At 40.2% G+C, this 27,184-nt stretch overlaps 1 protein-coding gene across 1 annotated transcript in view; it reads right to left on the bottom strand.

Moving 5' to 3' along the window:
* Positions 1-25,750, bottom strand: part of PSMB2 (proteasome 20S subunit beta 2) — a 33,212-nt gene extending 7,462 nt beyond the window's left edge. Inside the window, exons 1-3 of the mRNA XM_080800721.1 lie at positions 25,545-25,750; positions 20,246-20,368; positions 17,475-17,545 (exon numbers count right to left, since the gene is read on the bottom strand). Of these exons, the coding sequence (XP_080656847.1) occupies positions 17,475-17,545; positions 20,246-20,368; positions 25,545-25,635 (285 nt within the window). The 5' untranslated portion in view covers positions 25,636-25,750. The remainder of the gene's footprint in view (positions 1-17,474; positions 17,546-20,245; positions 20,369-25,544) is intronic.
* Positions 25,751-27,184: the final 1,434 nt, after the last annotated feature.

Here is a 27,184-nt window from a genome sequence, read left to right as displayed (position 1 = left end):
GTCACTCCTGCTCCTCTGAGCATCATGGTGTTCAAAGTGACAAAGCCATAGTTATGGGTTTCTTGACTGTTACAGCCCCTCATATTCTCGAATCCTTACCACTTTCCTGGAATGAGACGAATTCCAAGCCCTTCAATTTTGTGCTATTCTGACCACATACAAACGTGTGACTACTAGTGGTGTGTTTAGGGAAATACTTATGTGTAAGCTACAAATACAATATAATTTGTATTGAACACAAATATTCAAATATTTATGCCAATTATAAGCTCCACGAAGGCAGGATTATGTATGGTTTGTTCAATGATATATAAGCATATAGTACACACTCAATATTTGCTGACTGAGTAATAATCATACCAGAAAGCATTACACGTTTTAATTTATATGTGGCTAATGCCTAGTATCCCAAGATGAGGAAAATCACTAAACAAATGTCAGAAAGTGATAGGTCCTACTTCCAAGAATTCACTCAAGTCTAAACAGACTGCCAGCATCTCTCTGAATGTCCACACACTGTTGCTTTTTGCTAGATTCCTAGGTCTTCCTCTTTCTACCTCCCTTCAGACATGGGTTGCTAAGTAAAGAAAAACTAAGGATACAGGTCAGGCATTTAGAATTGAACAAAGGGAAAATAATAGCATAAGTATCTTGGGAAAAAATTGCTGGGTTACACTATATAGTTAGACTTGAGTTCAAAATCTGGCTCTCTTACCAATGTGTGGCCTTAGAAAAACTTGGCACTTAACTTCTCTGAACTTTAGTTTTCTCATTAAAAACATGGGCTAATACCTACACCAAAGAGCTACGGTGAAGATTCAAAGAGATAATGCATATAAACAGTAAGCATAGTGCCTAAGACATAGTAAAGACTTGATAAATGCTAAAATTATCACTAGAGAAACATAATCATCTATGCAGTTCACAGTGCCCATGAAATACACAGAACAAGAACTCAGGAGAAGCCCACCTACTCCTAGCATATGTGTCTTCATAAAGAGACATGGGGTTATATTAATAAGTCCCTAGCACACTGGCTGACACATGGGAGAAATGCAGTAAATGACAAGTTTCCTCCTCTCCCCTTACCAGACTTTTCAGGGGCCTCGTGGTGATTGTATTCACTGCCAAAGATATTCACAAGCATCTTAACTTAGAGCATACCCACTTCACAGTGAACCTACCCTAACCTATCTTGAGATTGATCACAGACCTGGAGACCTAGAGATTTTCTGGAAGCCTGAAAAAATATAAACAAAAACAAACCTTACGCGTAGACTTGGAGAATAAGAACAAACCTTACACGTAGACTTGGAGAATATAAACAAAAACAAACCTTACACGTAGACTTGGAGAATAAATAAAAGTACTTTATTTATTAAGTACTTTCATGCTGTTTCCACCGCTATAGACATGTCCACCTGAGTGCCAGGCCTCACTTTCTAGCTACCTTTTTTTTTGGTAAGATGATACACACACACACACACACACACACACACACACACACACACACGTGTAAATATATATATATGATACATATATATTTATTTATTTGAGAGATTGAGAGAGAGCACAAGTAGGCAGAGTGGCAGGCAGAGGGAGGGGAAGAAGCAGGCTCTCCGCTAAGCAGGGAGCCCGACATAGGGCTTGATCCTAGGACCCGGGATCATGACCTGAGCTGAAGGCAGCTGCTTAACCGACTGAGCCACCCAGGTGCCCCTCCAGCTTTTTCATCAGTTCCGTTCTATCCCATGATCAGCATTCCCTGTGAGAATCTGCCAATTATTCCAGCGAAGTGGAATCCTTTACAAAGTAATCCTTGTTCTGTCATGATATAATCTAGTCTTTGGCTGTTACCATTATTCTAATTATTTAGATAGCAAGTCTAGGTAATGAAACAAAGTTATGAGGTCCCCAAGGCAAGAACTGTATCTTGTATGTCAGGGTACCCTTCACAATATAGGCTGGGACTGAATATTAAACACAATTTTGAACTAACCTAAACATCCAGATGACCAATAAATGAATCCAAACATTTAGATGAGACACTCTCTGCCCAACAGCCTAGCAAACACCAAAATGCTTAGTTTTAAAGTTATTATCTAACTGATAGACAAAGAAAAAATTTAAATGCACCATTCTGGTAACACGAAATGAATTTTAGCTTCTAAAACAAGGTACCACCAAAATTTTGCTTCTTTGGGGAGTGGGCAATGCTAGACAAACGACAAATGTGCTATCTTTTCCTCCCTTAAAAAAAATACACAATGGAGTGCCTGGGTGGCTCAGTCAGCTAAGCATCTGACTTTTGATTTCAGCTCAGGTAATGATCCCAGGGTCTTGGTATCGAGCCCAGTGTGCCCAGTGTCGGGCTCCCTGCTCAGCGGGAAGTCTACTTGTTCTTCTCTCTCCACCCCTCCCCCTGCTTGTGCTCTCTCTCTTTCTCAAATAAATAAAATGTTTTTAAAAAATCTATGAGAGGAGCCTGGGTGGCTCAGATGGTTAAGTGTCTGACTCTTGATTTCAGCTCAGGTCATGATCTCAGGAGCCTACTTAAGATTCACTCTTCCGGGGCGCCTGGGTGGCTCAGTGGGTTAAAGCCTCTGCCTTCGGCTCGGGTCATGATCCCAAGGTCCTGGGATCGAGCCCCGCATCGGGCTCTCTGCTCTGTGGGGAGCCTGCTTCCTCCTCTCTCTCTGCCTGCCTCTCTGCCTACTTGTGATTTCTGTCTGTCAAATGAATAAATAAAAATCTTTAAAAAAAAAAAAAAAGATTCACTCTTCCTCTTCTGCTCCCCCTGCCCCTAATACATGACATAAGGTTATTTTGAAGTAGAAAGCTTTAAGTCATTTTGAGATTTCTTCATCTATACAACAGGGATAATAACAGTAAATGTAAAATGTCCAATGCAAATGCCTGTTAGACAATAAAAATACAGATTAGTTATTATAACCATAATCACCACTACAACCGGTACTTTTAGGATCGGACTGTATTATTAACAGATCTGACTAGATAAATAATATCAAGATGTCCCACTAAGAACCAGTAAAATCACCCCTGTTTTTGGTTGCAAAAAGGGATAAAATTTAAGTCAGAGAAATTAGCCAATAAGCACATCTCCTGTGCACTTCTTCCTGGGATTGAAATGGACTTCCTAATACCTGTGCCCTGTAGAACTGAGCTTGGTTCCACTTTGTGTATTTGGGCGTGAGATGGTACACACATACAAACTTTCCTCAAGTTAGGTAGAGCATTTCCCCCCTTCCAACTCTTCCACACACAACTCCTTGTATATTCCCTCTCTCATGAAAAAGAAACACTGTAGTGATTAAGAAGAGTGTGAAATTCCATAAATTTTACAGCTAAAGAGAACAGTTGTGATAAATACACTGAAACAACAAAATCAGCGACGAGAGTCTGGGTGGTGACAAGCAGCGGTGTGACATCTGGCGGAAGCCAAAGTCACAGCAAGGGGGAGAGAGGTGGGCGTGAGGAAGCATCCTGCCGAGCGTGGACACAGAAAAAGAGAGGAATTGACAGTCTTCCTTTGGAGCCAGGCCAGCCTTTGCCACCTCTAATTGAATAGGACGACGTCGCTAGGAGTGAGGTGCTCTGGAGGTGCGGTTACTTTTGCCTGTGCTGTACCTTGGAACATTAAGCAGTGCATGAAGCATACTCCCATTCCCGGGGTAATGGAAGGAGATGCAGAACCACCAATAGGACAAAGGAGTTTGTCTAGCAATACCGTGTTTTAATAAACAGACTTCCAAATGCACTAAACAGAGACGGGGCTTGGAAGGGCAATATGTGCTATTTCTTTCACCCCAGCTGACTGTCAAAGCTTCCTAAAATCTCACCTTTGGCACCAAGAGTATTTCACAAAAATGCAGTTTACAGAATTAGAAGAAAGCTCAACTAGTTTGTCCAACATCCCTTTTACAAATGTGGGGACTCAAAGAAGGGACAATGATGTGCCCTAAGCCACGCAGCTAATTAGTGTCAGGACCAGAATTTAGGCTTCTGATTCTGAGTCTTGTGTGCTTTTCTAGGAAACCATGCTTTTCTAGGAAACCATGCTGCCTCCACAAAATGGAAAGCAGTGTGAAAATATGATTCCGTATGTAAATGTCAGTTTCACACTCAAATATTTCAGGATATACTATTTTGCATACCAGTATCTATTGTTCTGTATTTCATGTATCACATCTTACATGACCAATAATATTTTAAGTTTTAAAAAGGCAGGTTTAATGTCTGACTACATGACTCCCGCAAAGGGTCTAAAACTATATAAAACATGTAGTAAGTACTTAATAAATACCTGTGATGGTAAGCAGATACCAATACCGTAACTGCTTTGCCAATGCCCAATTTTATAAATTCATTAATAAACAAAATGGATTAGTTATCATTTCCTTATACTGATGCTCTGAACTCTGAATCAGGAGCTTGTTTCCAATAATCAATAGAATTCACTAGATACTAGATACCTGCTTTGCATGGGTTTGATGGCATAATTTTAAAATTTCAATGTCGGGGCACTTGGGTGGCTCAGTTGAGTGTCTGACTTGATTTCAGCTCCAGTCATGATCTCAGAGTCCCCACGTCAGGCTCCGTGCTCAATGCGGAGTCTGCTTGAGATTTCTTCTCTCTCCCTCTGCTCCCTATTCCCCTCAGCACGCTTGTGCTCTTGCTCTCTAATAAATAAATAAATTTAAAATTTCAATGTCAATTTTGCCATTTTAATGAAAGGACTTTGTATCTATATCAGAATTGCAATGTTCACTATACCAAACACTTAAAAAAATCTCAGAGACTTCAGCAACGTCCAACTAAGCCACTGACTAAGCCAGCCAGGCACCCCTTTATTTTAAATTCAACAGATGTTACTTAGCATTTACTGTGGGTGCTGGTGAATATGGGAACATGTATACCTAGTGAATTAGGTGATTTTGTCAGGAAGCAGAGGAACTGGGATGATACTGTCATTGGCTTCCTAAAGAATATGAACTTCACTATGTAACCCGAAGAGGGGCCAGTAAAAACCACTCCTATTCCCCTGCTGAGCCAAGCCTTTTCCACGTCACAGGATACTACAGAAGCAGTAGGGATGGAAGGGGAGAAATGGAATATGACATCTACTTGGAATGTAAAATTGACAGGAATTAATAACTAGTAGAATGAAAGATGAGAAAGAAAGAGGAGTTAAGGCTCTCAATAAGGGAAAAGATGGTAGAGCAAATGTAAAAAACTCAATTTGGATCCCATGAGTTGTCAAGAGGCAGCTGGAAAGAGAAAAGAGCTTACAACCCAAATTAGGAGCCTAAGTGAAGAGCCAGCCAGTTAGGAAGTTCCATTTCTACAGACACTCATTCTTGTACATGTGGAAGATAGTGAAAAGTTCACATGTGTAAGAAAGATAGTGAACAATTACAACAGGACACTGGCAGAGCTATCCCTAGGTTGCCATGAGACCACAAAGAAACTGAGGGTGACGTGTGTGTGTTTGGGGGGGTGGAGTAGTATAGAGAAAGTTTCCCCAGAAAATGCTGAACTGAGTCTTAAATGGCAATTACAAGTCAGCCATTTGGAGATGTAAAAGCACATTTAAGCATGAATGACTAGTAAAGTGGCCTGGTCAGCAAAAACAGAGAGACGAGGAAGAACACACAGCAGGCTGGGGAGTGCAAGTGACTGGGCATGAAGTGGAGAAAGCCAGGGTGACAAGGGTGAGGCAGGTCAGCAGTGGAAGGTGACAGATGAAACAGAGGATGATCTTGAAGACTGTGCACTGACTTCTAAGTTTAAGAGAGACGTTCTGGGGGTGCCTGGGTGGCTCAGTGGGTTAAAGCCTCTGCCTTCGGCTCAGGTCATGATCCCAGGGTCCTGGGATCGAGCCCCGCATGGAGCTCTCTGCTCAGTGGGGAGCCTGCTTCCTCCTCTCTCTCTGCCTGCTTCTCTGCCTATTTGTGATCTCTGTCTGTCAAATAATTAAATAAAATCTTTAAAAAAAAAATAAGAGAGACATTCTGGGGAGCTGAGAAGAAACTGGACTTTCTTTATGATCACAAGCTAGGACCAGCTCTGTTACCCACTGTTTCCACTTACAGGGTAAAAAAAAGGAAGTATGAAGTTGGAAGTTGGAAAGAGTTTCCTCCTAATCCTCTAACTGAAAAAAAGAGTTTAAACCAATCTGAGCTTCACAACAAGGAAGTTAGATTAAAATGACCGCCTGATTTGCCTTTTCTCCTGTTTGGGATACATTCATCTTTGTAGTGCTAAAAAAACAAACCAGCCCATATTTATAGATTCTCACACTAACTTGAGAAATAGAGAAACAAGCAAACCTTTGATTTTTAGAGGCCCAAGACAAAATAAAAGCATTACCCTGAAAATGAGACTCTCTAACCAAGATTTTTCTTTTTCTTTTCTCCCCCATAGGTCCTTCTCTGAAAGTCTATTTGGTGTACCTGTTTGATGCTGGCAGATGTGAAATCATCATAATGTAAGAACTGTCCTCACTTTCCTTTATAATGATTAGCTCATGTCAAATGTTTTAACACTGGCAACATTCTTACAATGGCTGAGTTCTCTAAGTTCAGCAATCTCTAAATTACTACAATTACCACCATTTTAAAAATTGAAAGCAAACATCTTTTAAATTATTATTTGAATAAACTATGATTTTATATGCCGTAAGTCAGAAGATAGGGATGTATTTTTGTGAAAAAAGCAATGATGACCCAAGATCAACTGCAGCTTTGTCACTTTACATTTGTTACTTGAGATACTCATTTGGCCCTGGAGGGGCAAGTGCCCCGTCTGAATATGGGGATGGTATTGCCTGCCTGCCAGCTGTGAGGAATAGAGTGCTATTCTGTGTTAAAGTTTCTGAAAGAAGGCCTAGTAAGTAGTAGGTGCCCAATAAATGTCAACTGAATCTGAATTTTAGGAGCAAAAAACCTGAATATTGTGCATATTTCAATTTTTAGCAAAATTAGGTTTTAAAGTTCTCCTTCAATAATTCCAAAATTTCTGTGAATTTTACTTCTCTAAAGCCATCACTAACCTCAAGTTTGAAGAGTTCTCCCATTAAAGTTGTAATCTTATCGTAATTAGAAGTTTAGAAATTTAATGAGTTGAAATGCAGCATGGCACAGATGCCTTATTATACCAACTAGTTAACACGGTATTTGTTTTCTACATTAATTTTACTTGCTAATCAAAAATACTGCTTTCTCCTAAATAACATCAAAATAAAATTGCTGATTGTGCAATGGTAAAACCAACACCACCATTGTCTGCAACAAGGCCACTTGAATTTTTTTCATGAGCTAGCAGTTTCCAGGGAAAAGTCAAGATTCTATATACCTTTAAGTCAGTTCTCAAAAATTTAAGTGCAGAAGCCATGCTTTGTACACTACAAGGCAAATATTAGGTTGTACATACTCAGCATGCCCATGAATATCTATGGATATTGAACATCAGAGCTGATTCACCTTCCTGAGTTAATAAATAAGTCTGCTGGGAAAGACTATTTAGGACCATATATGATTGTGTATGTTTCTGGATGGCCACAGCAACCACAAAAGTGTTCAGGAGCCCTTCTATTAGAACACAGTGCTCCCCATTAACAGCCTAGGTTCAACACAATTTACTCTTACCTCTTCAATTGACATGGAAGCTTCTCATTGGTCTCCATGCTTCTCTTTTCTTTCCCCAAACACGTCACCAAACAGGAGCCAATGGTCTAGCCAAATCTCATCTGATCATGCTAACCCCCTCCTAGTCAACAAGCTTCTAGAGAGCTCCACTGCTTTAGCATAAAGCTTTTTCATCAAAGTCTTCATAACATGGACTACCTCTCTAGTTTCAATCTCTTCCATTCCCCTAAAAATCTCAGCCATATTTAACATGTGGATTTAGAATGTGGATTTTTACATATGTAGGATACATAGTAAAAACTATATAGAGATATGTATTTATATTTGTTTTTTCAATCAGTAGAGCCCTTATTTATATACAGTACCCAACTGGTTAAAACAGCTAAAAAATTAGGAGTAGGAGGCTCAGAGAACTATTTGCCCCCACTCCAAACATCATTAGAAAACCCCTATGCCTGACTTAACACACTCTCACACACCTCTTTGGTCTGTGCTTCTGGTTTTCCTTTTTGCTTCACCTTTGCTTTAATGACAGCGGGTCCTTTAAGGCTCAGGTTAGGTTCTGTTCCCAGAGCACCTATCTATCTCTCTATGGCCAATGTGCCACTTGTCACTCTGCAGTGCAATTTCTCCATCTGAAGGCACTCACTGAGCTCTACACTTGTTTCTCCAGCCCCAAGGACAATGCAAGCTGTAGATTTACTGAACGAATGCTATCAGCACCTGCGGAACTTCTCACCTATAAAAAACTGCACACATTAGGAGGCATCAGAAAGGCAATGCAGAGTTTGGCAGGTTACTTCAATTTATAAAGACTCAGAGATCATTATTTCCTCTCCCTGCCTTTTTTCTTTCCAAACTAATTAATCCTATTTGCTCTATGGTCTGCACTCAAAAGCAATGGTAAATCTGAACTTATTTTCTTCAACTTATCAAGAAACGTGTTATGCTTTCTTGCCCTTTTACCCTTTTTATTTGCTTAAACTTTTTTTGTGAAGTAACATATACATATAAAGGTGCATAAAATATAAACACAGGTTAATGAATAAAATAAGTATACATGTTAACTACTTTCTAGGTTAAGAAATAGTACAGGGGCGCCTAGGTGGCTCAGTGGGTTAAGCCTCTGCCTTTGGCTCAGGTCATGATCTCAGGGTCCTGGGATCGAGCCCCGCATCCCCCGCATCGCATCGGGCTCTCTGCTCAGCAGGGAGCCTGCTTCCTCCCCCTCCCTCTCTGTGCCTGCCTCTCTGCCTACTTGTGACCTCTGTCTATCAAATAAATGAATTAAAAAAAAAAAGAAATACTACAGTGAACTCCTTCCCTCTTCAAAAGCTTCCCAATGTCCTGGGCTTGAGCCCCATGTGGGGCTCCCTGCTCAGCAGGGAGTCTGCTTCTCTCTCTGCCTCTATCCCTACTCCTGCATGTGCTCTCTCTCAAATAGCTAAACAAAATCTTAAAAAACAAACAAAAACTTCCCATTGTCCTTTGCTTTAGATAACTATTATTGGGAGAGAGTACAGGAAAACCCCATGGAATTTTTGGGACCAGCCACTGAATTCATATGCCTGCATGATCCTGGGCTAGGCAAAAAAAAAAAAGAGAGAGAGACATCAAGTTGAATCACATATCGTATACCTGAAACGAATTTAATACTGTATGTTAACTATACTGGAATTAAAATTTAAGAAATAAAAATAAAGGCATTAGCAACTGCAGGTGGCTAGGGGGCATGGGAAGAAGCAGAGTATTTGTGTATTTTTATCTGTGAGTATGTCTGAGGGAATGCCCACACAAGCCAGGGTTAAAGCAATCCTAAAAGGCAGGGTAAACCTGTACTTCTGATGGTAAACATTTTCAAAATAAAAGCATGTGTTTACTAAGCAGACACAGTACTCTGCTGCTCAAGCTTTTTTAGTAGGAAATAGCATAATTTTCAGGACACAAGTTTCAAAACAGTATGAATTTAGACCAATTACCTTCAACCCCATTGTGGGTAGGAAAGATGCTTTAAGTGAAAAGTTGGCATTATGGGGTTGCACAATCCCAGCTACCCAATAAGCTCATTCCATTCAACCAGAACAGGGGTTCTCTCTGCTCACAGCAGGCATCCAACAGGGTAGCACATATATGCTCTCTGAGTGAGAAAGCAACACCTTCTCACATACAACCCCCTGGAGAGAGATGGGGAAGGGGAGGGAGGAGGACTTTACACCTGCAAACTCCTAACTCTATCAGCACTAAGGCTGGGAAAAACAGCACATATTTAAAAAAAAAAAAAAAAAAAAGGATTCCTGATAAAGCCAGTAACTTCCATAGAAGGATCTTCTTAAGCCATTTTTTTCTTAGAAGATGAGTAAGTATAATGATTCAACATTCAAGTCTTTGTCTTCTTAATGGACTTAGTCAAGCCCTAATGACTGTGTAAGCAAACTGTGTTAAAGGGCCGCTGTCAGAATTCTTATTCTTCTTGGGAGGAAAACACTATAAGCACCAAGTGTTATCATATTAATTAAGGCATCTCAACTTGAAGGCATATCTGTGGCTGGGCCCTTGGATAATCAAAATGACCACTAAAAATAGAACAGCACTATCTCCAATGGGGCAGACACGAGCTACCCCCAATCCTAAGAGACTCCTGTGAGATGTGACCTGAGATGCACATGTGTTTTGTAGAACCACTAAATATCCATCTAAATGTAGTCATATGTTTTCAGTTTTTACTGTATGTCCTACTCAGGCTAGGAAACCAAATAATTAACGAATATACAACTCTTGGCCCATCTAGTTAGCTGACTAGCTGACTGAGGTCTGGTGGGAAAGAACTGTTCTCCAGGTCTAAAAGAGCTGCTGCTTGCACTGAAATTCCATGAGTTTCATGATGAACATCTTGATTTTTTTTTTTTTTCCAATTTCCTCATCACCAAAAGTAAGCCAGCTCTGTCTGTCAAGATGCCCAGGCTGTGTGGCAGTGGTGTCAAAGGCTGCCATTTGCTCGAAGGCACTGCCATCTGTGGCAGCAAAACATTTTGTCTCCGGAAAATAAACACATCTGCCTTTGCCAGTGTCCTCCCACTGTGCCGCCCATCTGGAGCAGGTAAGCTGGAAGGCAAGCCTGGGCATGGGTGAGACGGGAGTGAGTAGGGGAAACAAGGCCTCAAGGGAGATGGCACATGGAGGAAGAAGGTAGTGCTGTGTCATGTCACATCCTGCTAACCACATTCGCCAAAAAGCATGTGAAATTACCCTTGTTAGTGATATTTTAATCATATGTAACAAATGGTTGGTCGTGTTTAGAGGACAAGACCTGCAACTCAAGGTTTCACCAGGGCCATCTGCTCACCATGTCACATGACCTCACTGATAACAATAAACAGATATCTTTGTGCCAGCCAAGAGGGCAGTAACTCTACTGGTCAGATTAGAGGCTCAAAGCAACCAGGATTCTCCTAGGACAAGACCACATATCCACACCTACTATAAGCCAGACGAAATACACTCAGAGTCAGGCCAGGGTGTTGGAATAAGTCACCGTCACTTCCAAAAATGACTAATACCTGAAATTCTTTCCAACACATTCTTTACCTTTCCCTGAAAAAAATAAATTCAAGTCTGGTCATGGTCTTGACATCAGATCTTTAACTTATACTATTTGAGGGCTAGAAGAAACCATAAAAATTATCCAAACAAATTCTCTCTTTCTCCCAGGGTTTTTTCAACTACCTCACAAGAGAGATGGTGCTAAAACTTCCTAAAGCAGGGCCCTTTCAATTACACTGCTGGTTTCCAAACTCCGGCAGAAAGGGGACCATGAAGCGGCTTTTTTCAAACAAAACCCTACAGGGAACCCCAATAGATAAAATAGAATAGAAGCAGAGCTAAAGTTTCACCACAGTGGTCTTCCTTGGTGACTTTCCTGAAGCAGCTTCATGGAACAGAGTTTGCAAATCACCACACCAGCCTGGCTGATAATTTTTCCAACTCGTTATTTCCATTTTTTAGGTGCTAAGCAATAGCAAGTATAGCCCTATAAAAAGATAAATTACCAAAGGCTCACCAAGTACTTGGCAGAAAAGGTTCTATGAGAACACTCTGGCCAGTGAGTAGCAGCAGTAAAGCCCTGAAGATTACATACCATGGAGGGCAGCATTCTACTCTAAGCCTTGCCATGCCACAGTCCCTAAGGATATCAGATTTGGCTGGCTCATACCTTGGTCTCTGCATACGTGAAATGAAGATCTGGGTGGATAATAACAGATAATTTTAGGGCATTCAAATACTATGCCAAATATGCCACCTAATTCATTTCAAGCAAGAAATAGCCCCATTACTTATCACTCTCTCTTCTATAGCCCATTAATCAAATCATAAGGAGACTCGAAATAAGCATCGTGCAAACTATGCCTATAAGCCATTACAAAATTTTCCAAAATAATCCTATTAAAAATCCAAATAGCATGTTTTTAATGATGAAGTCATTATTAAATACTTGTTATTTTCAGGGAGGTATCATTCACTCATTCAAAATATATTTTATTAAGCCAATGGCTAATTCTCAGTTCTTGTAATTCGCCACATTTGATCACTCCTTCCTTCATAACAGATGAAGAAAGTGAGGCTTAGCAAACATAAGTGATTTAGTGAAGATCACAGAAACTAGAACATACGAGAGAACAGATTAGAACTCTGATATATGTGACTCCAAAACCCATGCTCAAAGAAGCCTCATAAATAATCAAAAAATGGGGAGACAAACCCATAGCAAAAAGCCTAATAAGCCCTTTTCCTGCTCCCTGGGGTATAAAAAGGGGGAGCTCAATTTAAATGTACACATGCATTTAAGTAAAAACTAGAATGAAGCCTTTGATTTTTTTCTCCCATTCTGTGTTTTTTTCCATCTCTTCCTGCTGATTTCATCTTTAATTTCATAGTACATGGCGAAGCAAAATCCATTCATTAAAAATATTTTAAGAAGGGGTGCCTGGGTGGCTCAGCCAGTTAAGCACCTCACTTTGGCTCAGGTCATGATTCCCAGGGTCCTGGGACTGAGCCCTGCCATACTCCCAGCTCAGTGGGGAGTCTGCATCTCCCTTTCCCTCTGCCCTTCCCCCAGACTTGTGCTCTTTCTCTCTAATAAATAAATAAAATCTTTTAAAAAATATTTTAATAAAATTCCCTTCCAATATATAAATGTACAATAACATTTTCAGCGGTATCTATGGACCAACTGGGTGACATTTATTCAGCAAATACATATATATTTTTAAGATTGTATTTACTTATTTGAGAGAAACAGTGAGAGGGAGAGCACAAGCAGTGGGAGCTGCAGAGAAAGAGGGGGAAGCAGGCTCCCCACTGAGCAGGGAGCCCGATGCAGGGCTTGATTCCAGGATCCTGAGATCAGGACCTGAGCCAAAGGCAGACGCTTAACCGACTGAGCCACGCAGGCGCCTCGATTCAGCAAATATTTACTGAACGCCTACAATGGGCACATATTTATATCTTATCTATATAATCTTACATGGAGATCTTTTAAAAGATTTTATTACTTGAGAGAGAGAGAACGCATGTGCATGCATGCACTGGAGCTGGGGGAGGGCAAAGGGAGAGAAGAGAGAGAACCCCAAGTAGACTCCATGCTAAGCATGGAGCTGGACGCAGGCCTGGCCCTCATGACCCCAACATCACAACCTGAGCCAAAATCAAGAGGCAGACACTCAGCAGACTGAGCCATCCAGGTGCCCTCTTATTTGGAGATCTAAACACTTGAACAGAACTGGAAATTCTACACTTCCCCAAACGCACAAACATACTTGTATATTAGACCAGTCACTAATTAAAGAGACAGTATGAAAGAGTATGGTATTGGAATTTAGAATTTTATCTCAGACTTTTACAGGCTATACACATGTCTTTGGTATATTCAAGGCACGAAACAGAAATACTTAACCTCTTTATTAGTAACCAGTCTAAAGTAGGCTTGTAAGTAAAATGGGGATAACATTCATCTTATGATGTCATAGTAAGCATTAAATTAGGTCACATATATAACTATCTAGAACAGCACTGTCCAAGAGAACCTCCTATAATGATGAAGATGTTCTGTAATGTCCAATATGGTAGTTATTAGCCACATGGGGCTACTGAGCACTTGGAAAGTGGCTACTGTGACTGAGAAACCAAATGTTCATATAGAAACAAAAGTTTATTTTTCATTCAAAGTCCAAGAGACTCTCACCTAGGAACCAAATTTTAAATTCTATTTAATTTTAATTATTTTAAATTTTAATTGCCACTTGTGACTAGTGGTTACCATACTGGACTGTGTCAATCTACAACAAAGCCTTGCACATAATAAATGATCAATGTTGCTTTACTTCCATCTTCCCTACTCAAATCAATACTTTTTTATATCCTCTTTACCAGCAAAGAAGTTCAACTAAACTTGCACAACAAAGAATCTCCATAAAAAACCAACCAATAGGGCGCCTGGGTGGCTCAGTGGGTTAAAGCCTCTGCCTTCGACTCAGGTCATGATCCCAGGGTCCTGGGATCGAGTCCCGCATCGGGCTCTCTGCTCCGCAGGGAGCCTGCTTCCTCCTCTCTCTCTCTGCCTGCCTCTCTGCCTACTTGCATTCTCTGTCAAATAAATAAATAAAATCTTAAAAAAAAAAAACAAAACAAACCAATAGCTATTAAAGTGCTTCTTCAACCAAGCAGCAATGGCAGCACAGAAACAAGTGACTGATTAGTCATATGTGCCACACACTATGCTAACAGCTTTGTATGACCACTTCATTTAGTTTATAATAATTTTGTAAAGTAGGTGCTGTTATCTTTTTTTTTTTTTTAAAGATTTTATTTATTTATTTGACAGAGAGAGATCACAAGTAGGCAGAGAGGCAGGCAGAGAGAGAGGGGGAAGCAGGCTCCCCGCTGAGCAGAGAGCCCGATGCGGGGCTTGATCCCAGGACCCTGGGATCATGACCTGAGCCGAAAGCAGAGGCTTTAACCCACTGAGCCACCCAGGCGCCCCGTAGGTGCTGTTATCTTATAAATAGAGAAATTAAGCTTAGAATCTGTCCAAAGACACATAGCCAGTAAGTTGGTGAGAAAAAGATTTAAACTCAGGCAGGCTAGGGGGCATGCAGGTGGCTCAGTTAAGCATTCAATTCTTGGTTAAGCATCTGACTCCTGACTTGGGCTCCAGTCATGATCTCGGGGGGTCATGAGATTGAGCCCTACATCCACTCCATGCTCACCAAGGAATCTGCTTGTCCTTCTCCCTCCCCCTCTGCTCGCCCCCCTGCTTTCTCTCTCTCAAATAAATAAATATCTTAAAACAAAAAAAACAACCTCAGGCAGTCTAATTCCAGAGATAGTGCTTAACCACAATGCTAAACGTGCCTGCATCTTAAAGAACTAATTTACAATAAATTCATTATATACTCTGCAATAAGTAAATGTCCGAACACCACCCCCAAACACACACACATACATACACACCCACCAAATTAGGTATCAGACAATTTGAGCTATAGACACAAAGTTATACATGGGAACTGGATGACCCGAAATAAGTCTCATGTGCCACCTGGTGTGACTGCATAAATGAACCAAATCTAGTGACTTCACACTTATTAGAAAGACTGAAAAAATATCATCACCTTTCTCCCCAGAATAAAATGACTAAAATATCAACTCATATTTTAGAGCTAACAATCTAAGTTGATAGAAGAGTGGGAGAGCAAAGGTTAGGCTGAGAACCATAGGCAGATGTAGTCAGTATTTACTAAAGCCCTATGTCACTGTCTACAAGGGGTATTTATTTGTTAAGACATCAAACATTTCTGCTAGGAGATTAACCAGATCCACTGCATTTACATGAAGCACACTGCCTGCCACTCTTATCTCAATTCTAAAAGGAGCTTAACTTACTTCATGTCTGCTATATTTATGACAAAGTCTTTATTGTGCCCAAAGCTGGAATTCTTATTCCAGTTCTGCCTGACAAGTCAAAGGAAGATTTTACACAGCAAGCCACAGCATACTCTTTACCAAACACCACAGGAATTTCTGAGAGGCAGGAAAGGCCTTATCTGACCCATTTTCCTCTCTCACAGAGCAGTGAATAAGAAAAGGCCACTGACCTTTTACCCAGATCAAAACAATATAGGTAAATCTATCTCCTTCTCACCAAAATATCTTTAGCTTCCCTTCAAACCTCATGATCCTTATATTGCACAAGCCCCTGGGTCAAAGGTTGCACTGAGAAAACGAGGTTCTATTTATTGAGACATTCTGAAGTAACTTAAAAAAAAAAACAAAAAACCAACGCCTCTGCTTTAGATTTGTCATAGTTCAGCTTAAGCAAGTGCAGATGAAACTAAAACCATAGTAGAAATATGAATAGCACTGATGTTCTAGAAACACTACTGAAAAATCAAGGAGCTGACATAAGGCAGAACAGTCAAGTAATTATGGCACCATTAGTGTAACTTTGTCTGACCTGCTGTGTGATCTGGAGCTAGTCCTTTTCCCACTTTATGCCATTCATTCCAAATCAGTGATAGAGAGTTAACTACTATATATCTCAGTGGAATAGTGAGTAGATTAAATTATTAAGCAAAATGCTTTGGGCAAAAGTCATATGAATGTTAAATATTATGATTTACAAGCATTCATTTTCCTAGCACTCCTGTGGGGTTAGGAAGTTATCTCGATTTCATAGATGAGTAAACAGGCACAGGGGGTAAGGTCACATGGTAAGGCTCCATTTACTTAGTTCCCGTGGGAAGGGAATAACACACACCTTTAGCAATCATATGAACTTTCTTGGCACATCCTCCACAATCTTTAATACATTCAATCCTTAACTTAATGTTGCCATTTTTTAACATGCTGTCCACAGAACAAAAACAGCTCTAAGATAGCAACAAGGCCTAAGTAAGTGAAGATGAATAAATCTTGTGTGCTTTGGCAAGAATAATCACAGAAAGACACATAATCTTAAAATGAAATTTGTGGGCGCCTGGGTGGCTCAGTCAGTTAAGCTTCTGCCTTTGGCACAGGTCAAGGTCCTGCGGTTGTGGGATCAAGTCTCAAATCGGGCTCCCTGCTCAGCAGGGAGTCTGCTTCTCCCTCTACCCACCCGCCCCCTGCTTATGATCTCTCTTTCTCAAATAAATAAATAAAATCTTAAAAGAAAAAAAAGATGAAACTTGCATTGTTATTTTCTTTCCCTTTTTTTTAAAAAAAGATTTTATTTTATTTATTTGACAGAGAGAGATCACAAGCAGGCAGAGAAGCAGGCAAAGAGAGAGGGGGAAGCAAGTTCCCCACTGAGCAGAGAGCCCCATGCGGGACTCGATCCCAGGACCCTGAGATCGTGACCTGAGCCAAAGGCAGAGGCTTAACCCACTGAGCCACCCAGGCGCCCCTGCATTGTTATTTTCAAAGTTTCGCCTCCATTACCACATAAGAACCTTCAGCCACTGGAATTAAGGAACATAGTTTGCTATGAAAACTTTAAAAAAATTTTAAAGGCTTTCATAGGCCTTCATATAAGAAGGCCTTCATATATTTGCCCCATCCAAATTCTCTGGGAGTGTATTTGCCCTTCGGGCTTTAATTAGCAACTATGCAGAAAAAGAAAACAAGTCCATAGAGACTGAAGAATGAACAAGTACCAAGAAGAACGGCTTAGGAAGTCCAAAAAAGGGCAAAAATGCTACCCATGTATAGTAAGATACAGAAGCACAGAAGATTTTTCTGCTTTCATGTAAGGCTGCTTGATATATTGCTCACCCGACTCCGAAGACAATCTGCCAGGTTTCGGCGTGTGAAATTAGCTGCTGCTGTGGGAGACAATTCATAACCTGGTACAAGAGACAAACAGTCATACTTAAAAGTGAAGCAGCAGGAATAACAGCACCCCAAATCATTCCACTACTCCTGTTTTCACATCCTTCCACTCTCTGTACGCCCAGAGTCAGACTGGTTTCCTCTATAGAAGGAAGGGGGTACAAATGCATAGGTATTGGGGAAAAAAGAAAGAGGTTTCGAGATGCTGATTTTTAAAGTTGATTTAAAAAGAATATTGGGAAAAGAGAGGATAGAAGTTAGGAGGGGTCATACTTTATAAGGTTTTCTTTAAAAAAATAAATAAGTTTATTAAATATGATTTTCAAAAGTACAAGCAACAGAAAAAAAAAGTTTCAATCACTATCTGCAACCTTTCTAAAAATGGGAGTATCACAAGCATAAAAAGTTCTAAAAAAAAGTTGTAATGACAATAAAACTACAGCCCAGAGGAATGCCATCAGGTGTGCGTTTAATAATGCACTCTCTAGGGGACTTAACCCCCGCCCCCAGTAAAATGGGACTAAACCCAAAAGCCAAGAAAGACCTGCAACTGAGCAGACCCATGCGTAAACTGCAACTTTGGAAAGACAGACAGCACGTGGTTAAGTTATTATCAAACACCAGTGCTACAGCAGGTAAGATTTGGTATATGTGCTGCAGAAGCAAGCACCGCAGGTAAGATTTCGATTAAAATTCTAACAATTACTTACTGAACAGCAGCTATGTTTCAGGGTCTGTGCCAAGTGCTCTCACAGTTTATTAAACTTCATCCTCACAACCAGTCTATTAGTGCATATCAAATTATAATGCAAGCAACTGTGAACAAGTAGGAATACTTTTCAATTCTCCACCTAATCCCCTAAACACCACTAAGGATTTGACAGTCATCTTAAAGGCAGAAAGGTCTGATGCCTATTTACATTTAGATTTTTTCCTCCTTTCCCTTATTTTAGCTCAGTTCTTGACCTTTAATATGCATAAGAATTACTGTGTAGGATTATATAAACAAAACTACACTTGACAGGTAATTTAAAAGATTTTATTTATTTATGTTTTTTTTTTTAAAGATTTCATTTATTTCTTTGACAGAGAAAGACACAACGAGAGAGGGAACACAAGCAGGGGAGAGGGACAGGGAGAAACAGGCCTTCCGCTGAGTAGGGAGCCTGATGCGGGGCTCGATCCCAGGACCCGGGAATCATGATCTGAGCTGAAGGCAGATGCTTAATGACTGGGCCACCCAGGTGCCCCAGTTTAAAAGACTTTAAAGGCCATTTTAACCACACATAATTTTTGTTTTGTGCACTGACTTTAAACCCTAACACCTACGCAATAAGCAACCCTCTCAACTCTTGTTTACTCTCCCTCCCTCTCCCAGGACAGGACAGTGAAATATTGCTGTAGCTACTTGAGAAATATACTTGAGAAACAATACTGGCATCCCTCACCTGCCATGTGGGCATGAAGTAGAGAACCACTAAAAAATAACTCTTGAAATATTCTCAACTTGCTTAAACCTGAGTGCTACGTCCTATAGGTGTTTTTCATCTTTGAATTCCCTGTGGTAATAGCCAGAGTGCTTAAGATAGAGGAGGCCTTCAAAAGTATTCATGGAACTAAATGCATGATGCTAAATTTGCTGCCTAAAATCTATATAAATGGGTCATATCTAGCCATTTTATACAATTATATTCAAATTAAGTTCTTTCACAGTCCCACATTGTATCAGTGCTGTGCATAAGTGTATTAAACTGTGAAGTAAGTAACTGAAGTAATGCCCCTTCTGCTAAGGTGTCACTATAAACTTCCCTGGATCATAAAGCTAGCGGCTAGTATTTTCTGTTAGTGAGGCTTTCTCTAATGAGGAAATCCTACTGAGGAATCCTCTAATAAGGATGACAGCTTATTAGCCCCAGAGGGAACTCACAAAAATCCTAATTATCTTCCTAGACAAGAATCTACCAGAAAGGCAAGGCAGAACTCTTCTATTACACTAAATCTCCTCCACAACTACACAGAGCATTAAGTTTACAAACACTTTACATATTATTCATTAATATTATTATTACCCCCATTTCAGATGTAAGGAAAATAAAGACAAAGAAGCTAAGTGACTTGTCACATTTAAAAAAAAAATAGTAAAACCAAGTTTAACTGAGGTCTTTCAGTTCTGAGGTTCAGATATACTTTAGTCAAATAACATCCTCTGAAATATCTAATACTTAAAAAGTCTGATACTACCGGGGCACCTGGGTGGCTCAGTGGGTTAAAGCCTCTGCCTTCGGCTCAGGTCATGATCCCAGGGTCCTGGGATCGAGCCCCACATCGGGCTCTCTGCTCAGCAGGGAGCCTGCTTCCTCCTCTCTCTGCCTGCCTCTCTGCCTACTTGCGATCTCTATCTGTCAAATAAATAAATAAAATCTAAAAAAAAAAAAAAAAAAAAAGTCTGATACTACCATGTTCATCTCCAAGGTGGACCTCAAGTATCTGTGTTATAATGGTTCTTTTCTCAGCTCTGGGATTTTTGCAGAAAATTTTTAGGATCAGGAGGATCTAGATAATGTTTTAAAAGTAGGAAGATTCAAGTAAAAATATGACCACACTGGTCTGCTCATGTGTAGAATTGCCAGTAGAGAGTAAACTTTTTTATTTCAGATTTAAAGACAAAACAAGTTACATTCCAAAAACACAGTTATATTCCAAGTATTACCCACCATTTCGCATCTTATAAAGTTGCACATTTTTCTGAATATATTCTGCAAACTGTACAGTGTCTCCAGCCTCTCCAACACATAGGAGTAAGATTTTTTCACTCATCTTAAACATCTTGTCATGATCTGCTCAAAGAAAAAAAATAATGTTAAAAATTACCTCATCAGAAATTTACCACTATTACACAGGCAACTACAAACAAGTTTATCAATCACTATATTGAAAAATTTTACTGATCACTGTTTTTAGAAGACTTTAATGGGCAACTGTATTAATTATTCTCTTTCACTTTCCATGTTAAACCCATTGGCCTATTTTATTAAGGTCAGTCTCAGTTGGAGAATATAGTTGAAAGCTGAAAACTGAAAATACAGTTAAATACATTTGAAGGCCCCTGAAATGCAAAAACTGAACTTTCAAAGACTGAAGGAATCAAGCCAATGGCCATTATCTTTAGGTTCATGACTTCAAAGCCCTGAAATGTCTCTACATATACAAATGTTATTTTATTTATACACACACAAAAGCATACATGAAGGACCAGTGCTACAGGGAAAATTAAGGAGTCATCTCGAGAAAGAACAAAAAAATCAACTGAGAATATAAATTACCTTAAAAAGTAAATCAACACCATTTCCAAAGCGAAGAGAAAATTATAATGCCAGAGCAAAAATTCTAATGAATATTTTAACACTATGCTATTTAAAAATACCTCAAAAATCCCAATAGTCTAATCTTATCTAGTTGAACCAGACTCATTCAGATTACATAGATAAATAAATATTCAGATAGCAGTTAGTGCCTAAGGAAGAAAACTCCAAATTCAGTCTGTAGCTTCAGAAAAAGCCTAAATCTCCCTATCTCACTCTCACTTTCACTTTTCATTTTTCAAATAGTGCTGAATAATCTTCCCTGGGAGACATGTTTCCTGTCTGAAAGCTTCTGAAATGTCAAAATCCCTTAATAGGATTTAAAGAACAAAACGCTACAGTCAAATATTCTACAAATGTTTGAAAGTTGTAGAACCACAGTGTGGCTTCTTCGACTTAGGGGAAAAAACCACACAAATTGTACCTGCAGAGAGTATCAAACTGCCTTGCAATTCCTGAACAAACACACTTTTATGTGTTGTAGGCTACAGATTTAAAGACTGTTAGTTTGCAAACATGGTCATAAAAATGCTCTGTGCCTGGGTGGCACAGTCAGTTAAGCAGCTGCCTTCGGTTCAGGTCATGATCCCAGGGTCCTGGGACAGAGTCCTGCATAGGCTCCACACTCAGCAGAGAGTCTGCTTCTCCTTCTGCCCCCACATCCCAAAAGATTATAAAATAACCCTCATAAAAATAAATAAAATCTTTTTAAAAAATTCACTTATGGATATATTATCTATGCAAAGAAAAAGAACCAGAAAAGTATTAGATGTCACTGGCATCTAAGTTCTTGCCAGTGGCAGGAGTACGGGCAATTTTCATTTCTTTCTTTTTATTAGCATTTCCTAAAATGCCCTGTATCATTTTTGTAAGAATGCATTACTTAATAAGCTTGCATTCTTTTTTTTTTAAGGATTTTATTTATTTATATGACATATAGAGAGAAGAGCACAAGTAGGCAGAGCAACAGGCAGAGCGAAGAGGGAGAAGCAGGCTCTCCGCTGAGCAGGGAGCCCAACATGGGGCTCAATCCCAGGACCCTGGGATCATGGCCTGAGCCGAAGGCAGCTGCCTAATCGACTGAGCCACCCAGGCGCCCCTATTATTTTCATAATGAGAAAAAAAGCTGGGTTTTCTTTTTCTGTTTTTTAAAAGATTTTATTTATTTATTTGAGAGAGAGGAAAAGCACAGACGGAGAGTAAGAGGGAGAAGCAAACTCCCCACTTAGCAGAGAGCCCAACTCGGGGCTTGATCCCAGGACTCTGAGATCACAACCTGAGCTGAAGACAGACACTTAACCAACTGAGCCACCCAGGCGCCCCCCAAAAAGTTGTTTTTATTTTGGAAAGAAAAAGCTTGTTTATAAAGAATTAATGTCACATTAAGAAAAAATGCTAAAATTCTAGGCAGTAAACTGTTCAATTTTGAAATGAATTCAATACAAGGCCAAAAGTGTGTTTTAAACATTTATTGTGTGTCCAGTGAGTAGTAAAAGGGAGGTGTTATAAATGCTAATGGCTCTCTGAGGAAACAGACTGCATAACACTAGGGAATTTCTGATCCTTGACAAAGAATTAAAAAATCCACACAGATGAAACAAATGGAAAACAAACTGAGCATCAGCATACAATACTGTGAAAGGCCAACTATACTAGAACCCATCAGACTTTAGTTATTTTTATTTTTTTAAAGTAGGCTCTGCAACGAAGGTGAGGCTTGAACTCACAACCCCAAGATCAAGAGTTGCATGCTCTAATAACTGATCCAGATGTCCCAATAGACCTATATTATAATCTGGACTCAGCACTCTGAATTTGGGCTCTAGTTTCCAAGTGTATAAAATGGTTATACTATCACTTACCCTACCTGGTACATAGGGAAAACTATACATGAACAATATCACTTATTCAGTATTAGTCAGTATTAGTGTAGCTCAGATTACACATGCTATATGAATTCAGAAAAAAAAAAAAGCATTCTGTGTGGGTTTAAGTAATTTATATTTATATAAATGAGTAATTTGTATTTTTCAATGACTTTATTTTTATTTAGTTGAGAGCAAGAGAGAGAGAGTACAAGCAGGGGGAGGGGCAGAGGGTGGGAGAAGCAGACTCCCTGCTAAATAGGGAGTCTGACATGGGACTCAATCCCAGGACCCCAGGATCATGACCTGAGCTGAAGGTAGATGCTTAACTCACTGAGCCACCCAGGCGCCTTGCTCTGAGAAATGTAAAAGCAATTCTATACAGACCAAGAGACAAGAGACATGAATTGTAGCATATAATCAAACCGAAGATGTGGGACACTTTCATAAGCAAGCAATCTTTGAAAAATGTCTTCTCTATATCAAAATATCTTACAAAAGTGACAAACAAAAAAAATTGGAATTATCATTCTTATTTTATACTTGGATAAAATAAATCCCAAAAGGTTATTCATTTTCAGCATTCTGCTTACCCTACCTAAGTTCCTTCATGAAATGAAAGGTAGGAAAAGTCCTCATAGAATTTCAAAGCTCCTATCATAAAACATTTTATACCAGAAAAGACTACAGGGAAAATTAGATTTGAGTGCAATTATTTCCAACCCATTTTTCAAGAAGTAACTCAAATTCATCTTTCTTCCATACAACAGTGATCTTTCTTTTTTCTGAATACCCTTAGGCTTTACTCCTGAAATCATTAATTTAAAAACTAATACTGACTAGTGATACTTCTTTATCATACAAAATCATCTTGTAGTACTTATTTCCTTGTTTTCTTAATGTCTTATAGCCCTGTGTGGGTTATACAGAGTACCTGTAAAGGTACTGACTTGGTTATTGTTCTACCCAGACACTACTTCATCCTAAAATCACCTGTATATCAAAGGTCTTAGTATTCAAAATAATGGGCAGATTTGCCCTCAAAACAAACTGACTCCTTTGGAAAGCATGATTTACAAATAAAACTTCTAGGGGCACCTAGGTGGCTCAGATGGTTGTGTCTGCTTTCTGCTCAGGTCATGATCCCAGGGTCCTGGGAGCCAGCCCCATATCAGGCTCCCTGCTTAGCAGGGGGAGTGCTTCTCCCTCTCCCTCTGCTCCCCTGCTCCTACACTCACTCACTCTATCTCAAATAAAAAAATAAAATTTAAAAAAAAAAAAAGAAGAATTAGAATGAAAGAACAGAACTCAAGCAGAGACCCTCAGTGTTCCTTCCATCTCCCCAAGTGATGACAGCCTGACAATCAGATGCCTGTTGCTTATAAAAGCAGTAATGGACACATACTTCAGAAAATTCCAGACTTAGTAGTTTTCCTTTCCTTAAACCAAAGATGAACTATACCTGCCTTCTCAAAGCCTTCCCTAATCTCTACAACCAGAAAGAATCTCTTCTTCCTCTACATTACCCGAGAAGTTTTTTTTTTCATATGTAGCATCATTTTCAAGCTTGTACTATAATTATTTGTACATGTATCTGAGTCCATTATTAAGCTGTAACTTCCTTTCAGATACAGGCCACATCTTATTCTTCTTGCATCCCTTCAGAACCTAGCACTGGTAGTGGGCAACACAGGTGTCAAAACACATGTATATTTGTCAAATAAACATGAAGCCATCTGAGCCAAAGCATAATACTTTTTCAACAGTAGCACATCTGTGATCAATCACAAAAACACACTCTTAGATTCCACAGATCAACAAGCAAAATCTTAAAAAAATTATTAAGTACTGACTATGGGGAGACAGTACAGTATAGCAGTTATGGGCAAAGGATCTGAGTCAAATTGCACAGGTTTGAACCTGGGTTCTGCCTCCTGTGGTCTTAGGCAAGTTTCTTAACCCTAGGCCTCAGAACTAACATCTGTAAAATGGCAATATGATAGTGATCTTAAAAGGTTAAATGAAATAATGTAAATCACTTAAAATAGCATCTACTTAAGTCCTCAGTATTATTACTACTGACTATTTGTCACTGCATTAAGCATTTGCACCAAACTGTTTCACTCCATACTCACAACAAGCTTGTGAGGTTGTTATTAATAACCTGACTTAACAGATGAGCAAATCTGGCCACCGTGAAAAAACTTGTACAAAGTCACAAAGAAAGTTAAGTCATAAGACTCCAATCTGCAAACTCCACTAACTACTTAAATACAAGGAAAACTCGGCAGCCAGTGCCCCGGTAAACTGGAAAAGGAGGATAAGAGCTGAGAAAGGGGAAGATACAGGTAGCGGAAGGGAAATGCCAAGTTTCTAGTCCCACAGTCTCAGTCTCCCCAGGATCCCATCTTACACCGCCAGCAAACTTAACTCATTAGCAGCGACAACAGAAAAACTTAAAAGATTCGGGGATCTAGGGAGCTTGGTGCCCGGCAGGCGCTTAAACACTTAAAAACTGAATTCCCACAAGCACCTTGAGCCCAGCAAGCATTTAGCGAAGGCCGGAGCAGGGCACTAGCTCGGAGTCCTAGGAGGAGCGAATGCCAAGGCCCTAAGCTAGTCTGCCGGTCTCCTCCTTCTATAAAACATGCAAGGGCAGAGCAAGACACGCGGGGTTCCTAGACCTCCCTGGTGCTCACCGAACTCCCCCCCCCACCCCCCATCCCGAACTCCCTCCGACTGCCCTTACACCCAGGCCCCGCCGGGCCGCCCCTGCTTCCTCTCACCGTCCTTCATCTGGACAATACTGCTAGCGGCCACCTGGTCGGAGGCGACAAGGACATAATCGGGGCCCTGGATGCCGATGAGGTACTCCATAGCGGCGGGAGGCCAGGAGGATAGTGCGGGACTCTCCGGCTTCTCGGCCTCACCGGTGAGACAGCACCGCCGAGCGAAAATTTCGTGCGACACAGGCCGCGCGACCGCCCAGGCCACCGGCGCTCTCGGATGACGCACAATTGTCGCGAGAGGTTGGAAAAGGGGCGAGGCTTTGGGCGTCAGGATTCTTAACGCTCGCCTTTTGGCTTGTCGGCTTTCTTGTAAATCCGCTCTACAGGCAGCTCTTCTTAGGTAACGCCCAGTTTCTTTACTTATGAATTGAGTTTAAAACTCGCGTGGGGGTAAAATCACACACTGCAAATAAAGTGCCGAGCACGTGTGGGTGCCAAAAAAGCGTGCGGACGTTCCTAAATGGTTGTTTCCCTTCGCTCGGGAAAATAAATCCAGAAACTCCCTTGAAAGCCAGATTACAGAAAAATAAACTTGACGGGAGCCCTCGTTACCTGCTTCACAAAAAGAAAACATGGTTGAGTTAAAGATCTAAGCATGAAGACATTTTATAAAAGATCTTTACAGATGTCCCAATTTCAAATTATATGCAATTGTTACTTCTGGTAACAGCGACTTGAAGGGAGGACTCTGACTTACTTTATACACATCTGTATTGTTTGAATGTTCTACAATGCTCATGTATTACTCATTTCTTATAAATAGGAACACGCTTGGCCATCTCTTTAAATCTTGCAGCCATTCTGGGAAAATCTGAAATATTCCATGATTAGTTCCTGACATTCACAATTTGGTCTTCATGCCAGCCTTACTAGCTTCCTGAGAAATGGCAAAACAGTTGCAATTCTATTTCCAACACAACTCTGCAATTCATTTGCTCCTGCAGAAATCTGTAGTCCTCACTCCCTTCAGAATGTTTCTAACAGCTCTCTGCCTGTGAAGGAATATAGAGCCTGAAGAGTTAGGGGCAGCCCATCTATCATAGGATGGATGCCAGGGGCAAGTGAGGTCATTAAGTCAACCACACCACTAAGACCACAGATGCATCCATCATCCTAGAAAGATTCTTTTCTTAAACTCCGCGGTGGAGGAAGTCTCTTGAGTCTCTCTCCCACCTCCCTTTCTCTTTGTGTGTGTTTGTACATTTTTTAATTGCAAAAAGTACACAGTTGTACCCTAAACACAAATCATGCAGAAGAAATATAAATATCTCTCCTCCTCCCACCAGAGGTAACTACCCACCAGATATCTGTATCCTTCCAGATTTTTTTTCCTTTGTACATACCAATATTCATTCATTCATTCATTGATTCACAAAAGCTACAGCATTCTGAATTGGAAAATGAACCCTCTTCCCCCTAAAAAAGACACAAGGGTCTTTAAAGCTGTATCTTCCCTCTTCCTCCCAGGAAATCCCCTCAAGTTAAGTCACACTAGATGTTCTCTGTTGGTATAAAAGAAAGCAGATTTTCAAGACCTAACTTATACTATCTCACCAAGAATCAGGGAGAATCCTTTATCCACTTAAAATCTTAGAATAGGGGTGCCTGGGTGGCTCAGTCAGTTAAGCGTCTGCCTT

The sequence above is a fragment of the Martes martes genome (assembly GCF_963455335.1).
Source record: "Martes martes genome assembly, chromosome: 4".
Classification (NCBI taxonomy): Eukaryota; Metazoa; Chordata; class Mammalia; order Carnivora; family Mustelidae; genus Martes; species Martes martes.
Note: the sequence above shows the minus strand (reverse complement) of the source record. Positions and strands in the feature narration are given on the sequence as shown.